The sequence below is a fragment of the Mandrillus leucophaeus genome, unplaced genomic scaffold, assembly GCF_000951045.1.
Source record: "Mandrillus leucophaeus isolate KB7577 unplaced genomic scaffold, Mleu.le_1.0 Scaffold11, whole genome shotgun sequence".
NCBI classification, from domain to species: Eukaryota; Metazoa; Chordata; class Mammalia; order Primates; family Cercopithecidae; genus Mandrillus; species Mandrillus leucophaeus.
Genome location: NW_012099209.1, coordinates 3,411,616 through 3,418,635, shown reverse-complemented (window position 1 = coordinate 3,418,635; position 7,020 = coordinate 3,411,616). Strand labels below are relative to the sequence as shown.

Below are 7,020 nucleotides of genomic sequence, written 5' to 3'. Positions count from 1 at the left end.
GCTACTTGGGAGGCTGAGGCAGGAAGTTGGCTTGTGCCCAGGAAATTGAGGCTGCAGTAAGCCGTGTTTGTGCCATTGTACTCCAGCCTGGGCCACAGAGTGAGTCCCTGTCTCAAAAAAAGATGGCTGGGTGCAGTGGCTTACACATGTAATCCCAGCACTTTGGGAGGCCAGGGTGGGCAGATCACCTGAGGTCAGGAGTTTGAGACCAGCCTGGCCAACATGGTGAAACCCCGTCTCTACTAAAAATACAAAAATGTGGAGGGCCCCTGTAATCGCAGCTACCCAGGAGGCTGAAACAGAAGAACAGCTTGAACCCGGGAGGTGGAGGTTGCAGTGAGCCAAGATCGCGCCCCTGCACTCCAGTACTCCAATACTCTAGCCTGGGCAACAGAGTGAGACTCTGTCTCTAAAAAAAAAGAAAAAAAAAATGTTAGAGCTACTCTCCTTGGCCGGGCGCGGTGGCTCAAGCCTGTAATCCCAGCACTTTGGGAGGCCGAGACGGGCGGATCACGAGGTCAGGAGATCGAGACCATCCTGGCTACCACGGTGAAACCCCGTCTCTCCTAAAAAAATACAAAAAACTAGCCGGGCAAGGTGGTGGGCGCCTGTAGTCCCAGCTACTTGGGAGGCTGAGGCAGGAGAATGGCGTGAACCCGGAAGGAGGAGCTTGCAGTGAGCTGAGATCCGGCCACTGCACTCCACCCTGGGTGACAGAGCCAGACTCCATCTCAAAAAAAAAAAAAAAAAAAAAAAGAGCTACTCTCCTTGACCAGCCTGTCTCAAAATGTCATTGCCTTCTCAGGTTCCCACCTGCTTGATTTGTCTTCTTGGTACTTACTTGTATCTGATCTATTACTGTTTTTTGTCTGACTCTCTCAACTGACACATTTCAGAGAGTTCTTATTTTCTTGCCATAACTTCAGTGCCTAGTACTGTGCTTGCATACAGTAGGTGCCCAGTTTGTACTTGTTGAACAAATGAACTAGGATTTATACACACTTTGGCTTCCTGTGGCCTCTTAACCCATTACTACCTCCTGGCACCTCTCTTTTCCCTATTCATTTTTTTTTTTTTAAACTAGGTCATTGATTCTGATTGAAAAGCTAGAAAGAAAGGCACTCCATGAAAACTCTCCCTGAGGCCCGCTGTTCTCATATGCCCATAGTTCATCGCTTCTGTTCCTTGCTTCTTACAGTTTCTCCATGTGATTAAGCAAATGCAAATATATCTTCCCCTATGCCCTTTTTTCTTTTTGACAGAGACAGGATCTTGCTATGTTGCCCAGGCTGGTCTCAAACTCCTGGGCTCAAGTGATCCTCCCACCTCGGCCTCCCAAAGTGCAGGGATTATAGGTTTGAGCCACTGTGCCTGACCCATTTCCCCTTTTCTACATGGAGAAGGACAGAAGTAGACACTGTTCCGTTTCCATCATGGCCTCTCTTGATGTATCTTGCTAAGCTTCTGCCCTCCCTCTTGCCTGCCTCAGTCTGTGGTTTTTCAGCTCCAGAGAGAGGGTTGATTGGCCTGGCCTACCTTTCCAAGGGATAGGTTCAGCCAACTTTGGGTCAGCTGTGGTGGGTGTTGTGTTAGCTATGGTTCATCTAGCCTCACGGTTGCACCGTGGGCTGAGACTTCCTTCTAGGAAGCGGTGAAGGCAGGTAACCTCAGTAAAACCTATCTGTTCTGAGATAGAAGTAGAAACACAGAAGTGTTCCAGTTGCAGTAAAGATATCCAGGTTATTTGGGGACCAAACACCGTTTCCTCAGACTAAAAGAGGGATTGCCAACCCAGATGGCTAGAGAGTAGGGGATCTGAATGAGCGAGGGCTGTTGGTGCCAACTTAGAGAGTCTGTGTCTTGCCCGTTGGGCTGCTGCTGCCCATCCTGGGTTGATTGTCATCAGGGCAAACTCAGGGTTGGTGCTTTTAGATCTCCTGTTTTAGTAAGTAGTCGATCCAGATTTTTAAATGACACCACACACATTTTAAATGTTAGCAACAAATACGGATTGGCAAACAGCACTGAGGTGTATAAAGCACTTTTCCTGCCTGGTGATCCGTGGACTGTTTGTTTGCACTGTTTGCATCCTCTGGTCTAAAGTACCTTTTGGCTTCTTCTTTTTTTGAATGGTTTATTTCAGATCTCTTAAGGGCAGTCCCAAGATCCAGAGCAGAGATGTATGATGATGTCCACAGCGATAGCAGATACTCCCTCAGTGGATCTGTAGCTCACTCGCGAGACGCCGGAAGAGAAGGCCTGAGAAGTGACGTATTTCCAGGGCCTTCCTTCAGATCAAGCAACCCTTCCATCAGTGATGACAGCTACTTTCGCAAAGAATGTGGCCGGGATCTGGAATTTTCTCACTCTGATTCTCGGGACCAGGTCATTGGCCACCGGAAATTGGGACATTTCCGTTCTCAGGACTGGAAATTTGCGCTCCGTGGTTCTTGGGAGCAAGACTTTGGCCATCCAGTTTCTCAAGAGTCCTCCTCTTGGTCACAGGAGTATAGTTTTGGTCCCTCTGCAGTGTTGGGAGACTTTGGATCTTCCAGGCTGATTGAGAAAGAGTGTTTGGAGAAGGAGAGTCGGGATTATGACGTGGACCATCCTGGGGAGGCTGACTCTGTGCTCAGGGGCAGCAGTCAAGTCCAGGCCAGAGGCCGAGCTTTAAACATCGTTGACCAGGAAGGTTCCCTCCTAGGAAAGGGGGAGTCTCAGGGCCTGCTCACAGCTAAGGGGGGTGTTGGGAAACTTGTCACATTGAGAAATGTGAGCACAAAAAAAATACCCACCATGAATCGTATTACTCCCAAAACTCAGGGCACTAACCAAATCCAGAAAACCACTCCAAGTCCTGATGTGACCCTGGGGACAAACCCAGGGACAGAAGATATCCAGTTCCCCATTCAGAAGATCCCTCTGGGGCTGGATCTGAAGAATCTTCGGCTCCCCAGAAGAAAGATGAGCTTTGACATCGTAGATAAGTCTGATGTTTTTTCAAGATTTGGGATAGAAATAATCAAATGGGCAGGATTCCACACCATAAAAGATGATATTAAATTTTCCCAGCTTTTCCAGACTCTCTTTGAACTTGAAACAGAAACCTGTGCTAAAATGCTTGCCTCATTTAAATGTTCCTTAAAACCAGAGCACAGAGATTTTTGCTTTTTTACTATCAAATTTTTAAAGCACTCTGCTTTGAAAACACCCAGAGTTGATAATGAGTTTTTAAACATGCTTTTAGACAAAGGTGCTGTGAAGACCAAAAATTGCTTTTTTGAAATCATAAAGCCCTTTGACAAGTACATAATGAGACTTCAAGACCGGCTTCTGAAGAGTGTCACACCTCTGCTTATGGCCTGCAATGCCTACGAGCTGAGTGTCAAGATGAAGACCCTCAGTAACCCCCTGGACTTGGCTCTTGCCCTAGAAACCACCAATTCTCTCTGCCGGAAGTCTTTGGCCCTTTTGGGACAGACATTCTCCTTGGCCTCTTCTTTCCGGCAAGAGAAAATCTTAGAAGCTGTCGGCCTGCAAGATATAGCTCCATCACCTGCTGCATTTCCAAACTTCGAAGACTCCACTTTGTTTGGGAGAGAGTACATAGACCACCTGAAGGCCTGGCTAGTCAGCAGCGGGTGTCCCCTCCAGGTTAAGAAAGCCGAACCAGAGCCGACGCGAGAGGAGGAGAAAATGATTCCTCCTACCAAACCCGAAATTCAGGCCAAGGCTCCAAGTAGTCTGAGTGATGGTAAGGAAAACAGCCAAAGTTTCTATTTGTTGTTTTTCATCTTTGTTTGGTAATGTCTTTTATTTGAGATTTTTTTACACAGAAGCTCTTTAGCCAATTGGAAACAAATCAAGATTTTAGTAGAAAATGCACATTGGCCAATATATGTCTGCCGTTCATTCTGTGAATGTGTCTTAGGAATCTGCTGTTTACCATAAAAGTCTTTAGACAGCTGGGTGTGGTGGCACATGCCTGTAATTCAAGCACTTTGGGAGGCCGAGGTGGCGGGTTGCTTGAGACCGGGAGTTCAAGACCAGCCTGGCCAACATAGTGAAACCCCATCTCTACTAAAAACACAAAAACTAGCCGGGTGTGGTGGCACGCACCCAAAATCGTAGCTACTCGGGAGGCTGAGGCAGGAGAATCCACTTGGACCTGGGAGGTGGAAGTTTCAGTGAGCTGAGATCACCCCACTGTACTCCAGCCTGGGCAACAGCAAGACTCTGTCTCAGAAAAACAAAAATCTTTGGACATTTTTAGGTCAGATACCTCTCGGGATTTGGTAGAAAGCTGTGGCCATTGCCAGAAAAAATGCTCATCTATTCATACACAATTTTACCTATATCTTCTGAGGGGTTCATACCTTTCTGTAGCCAAGGTTAAGAACCCTTATTCCTTTTTTTTTTTTTTCTTTTTAATCTTTGAAAGAAAGAAGGCTTGACTTTCTTTCTTTGTTTTTGTTTTTTTGAGACATGGTCATGCCCTGTCACCCAGGCTGGTGTGCAGTGGCATGATCATGGCTCACTGCAGCCCCAACCTCCTGGGCTCAAGTGATCCTTCCACCTCAACCTCCTGCGTAGCTGGGACTATTGGCTTGTACCACTGTGCCTGGCTAACTTTTTTTGTATTTTTTGTAGAGAATCATGTTGCCTAGACTGGTCTCAAACTCCTGAGCTCAAGTGATCTACCCGCCTCAGCCTCCCAAAGTGCTGGGATTATAGGCGTGAGGCACTGCGCCTGGCTTGGAACCCTTGTTCCAACATGTCCCCACAAGGTATTACTAGAAGGGAGAAAAAACACAGAGCATGGTCTCTGAGGAATCCCCAGTCTCCTGAGGGAAGAAAATCACAAAGTCCAGTCACTCGTGAGCCAGGGGTGGTAGCACATGTCTGTAATCCTAGCTACTCGGGAGGCTGAGGAGGGAGGATTGCTTGAGACCAGGAGTTCAAGGCTGCAGTGACCTGTGATTGCGTCTGTGAATAGCCACTGCACTCCAGCCTGGGCTAGCATCACCCTGTCTCTCAATAAACTAAAACAAAAAACAGTCACCCCTGTGCTAGAATTAAAGTGACACAGGAGAGGCTCCAACCCAGCCTGGAGAGTTGTGGAGGTCATGCTTGAGCTGTATTGAAGGATGTGTAGGGACCAGCCAGGTCATTCCACATAGTGGATGCACCTTTTCGCCCTACTCACTTTCCTAGACTGGCTAAAGTTGGTGAATTACTTAAGTACACCTGCTAATTAGCAGTTATCATTGGCTTTCTGGGGAGAGGAAAAGGCCAAGGAAGAGAAATAGAAGTGATAAGCTGTTTGATTTCCCTGTTCCTTCCTCCTAAACTCCCAGAATGGGCTCTCACAGCCCAGACATCCCAGAGATCTCAAGCATACATGGTAGCCATGCTGTCTTAACTCTTGTGATAGGGAGAAAGCACTTTTCCCACTGACGTGGTTTTCACCTTCCATTGCCCCCAGCCCAGTGGGGAAGTCTCATTCGTTCCTGACTTTCTTTGCTCTTTCACCACCCTCATGAAGCCCCAACGACACTAGACACTGGATAGGTCCCACCACATACAGGTGGCCACATCCTACCCCCAGAGAGGAATCCTTCCAGAAGTAGGCTCAGGGCTGAAGGGACCCTATTCCCCAACCCTTCACAAAGTGATGGGATACTGTTTGAAGGAAGAAAAGTCACCCATAACCTAAAGTGGTTGTAACCCACCCACTTACCCTCCCACAGCCTTCGATGTTCCCCATGCTTTCCTGCAGCTGCAGGCTTGCTGGACTGAAAATGCTACCGCCTGCTTTTCTACGTGATTGCCAGAAAGCTCTCTTTGTTTCCACAGCCTTTGCTACATTGTGATATTGACCTGATGTAAATTACCTCACCTTTCCCTTGATGCTGGATTCATGCTGCCTTTTACTAGAGGTTTCTGAAGCCAGACAGACCTGGGTTCACATGTAATTGGCATCTGCAAGCCTCAGTTCCCTGTCTGGATAGCGAGATAGCTGGCGGCAGGGCCCACATCTCATGAGGCTTCCCCACCGCTGCTCATGTTGCTGTTAGAAATGTTGGAATGGAGCCAGGCATGGTGGCTCACACCTGTAATCCCAACACTTTGGGAGGCTGAGGCGGGTGGATCAGGAGTTCGAGACCAGCCTGGCCAACATGATGAAACCCCATCTGTACTAAAAATACAAAAATTAGCTGAATGTGGAGGCGCGTGACTAATCCCAGCTACTTGGGAGGCTGAGGCAGGAGAATCGCTTGAATCCGGGAGGCGGAGGTTGCAGTGAGCCGAGATCGTGCCATTGCATTCCAGCCTGGGCAACAGGGTGAGACTCCATCTAAAAAAAAAAAAAAGGAAAGAAAGAAATGCTGGAATGGGCCAGGTGCAGTGGCTCGTTCCTGTAATCCCAACACTTTGAGAGACCGAGGCGGAGGGATAATGAGGTCAGGAGATCGAAACCATTCTGGCTAACACGGTGAAACCCCGTTGCTACTAAAAATACAAAAAATTAGTCAGGCGTGGTGGCATGTGCCTGTAGTCCCAGCTACTCGGGAGGCTGAGGCAAGATAATTGCTTGAACCTGGGAGGCAGAGGTTACAGTGAGCCGAGATCTTGCTACTGCTCTCCAGCCTGGCAACAGAGCGAGACTCCGTCTCCAAAAAAAAAAAGAAAAGGAAAGGAAAAAAGAAATGCTGGAATGGGCCAGGTGCAGTGGCTCACACCTGTAATCCCAACACTTTGGGAGGCTGAGGCAGGTGGATCACCTGAGGTCAGGAGTTCAAGACCAGCCTGGCCAATGTGATGAAACCCTGTCTCTACTAAAAATCAAAAATTATCCTGGCGTGGTGGCACACACCTATAATCCCAGCTACTTGGGAGGCTGAGGCAGGAGAGATGCTTAAACTTGGGAAGTGGAGGTTGCAGTGAGCTTAGAGCGTGCTACTCCACTCCAGCCTGGGTGATGAGCAAAAGTCCATCTAGGGAAAAAAAAAAAAAAAA

The 7,020-nt window shown here is 48.0% G+C and overlaps 1 protein-coding gene across 1 annotated transcript in view; it reads left to right on the top strand.

Moving 5' to 3' along the window:
* The first annotated feature begins 2,135 nt into the window (after positions 1-2,135).
* Positions 2,136-7,020, top strand: part of SUGP2 (SURP and G patch domain containing 2) — a 39,738-nt gene continuing 34,853 nt past the window's right edge. The window contains exon 1 of the mRNA XM_011990662.1: positions 2,136-3,754. Coding sequence (XP_011846052.1) covers positions 2,179-3,754 — 1,576 coding nt within the window. The 5' untranslated portion in view covers positions 2,136-2,178. The remainder of the gene's footprint in view (positions 3,755-7,020) is intronic.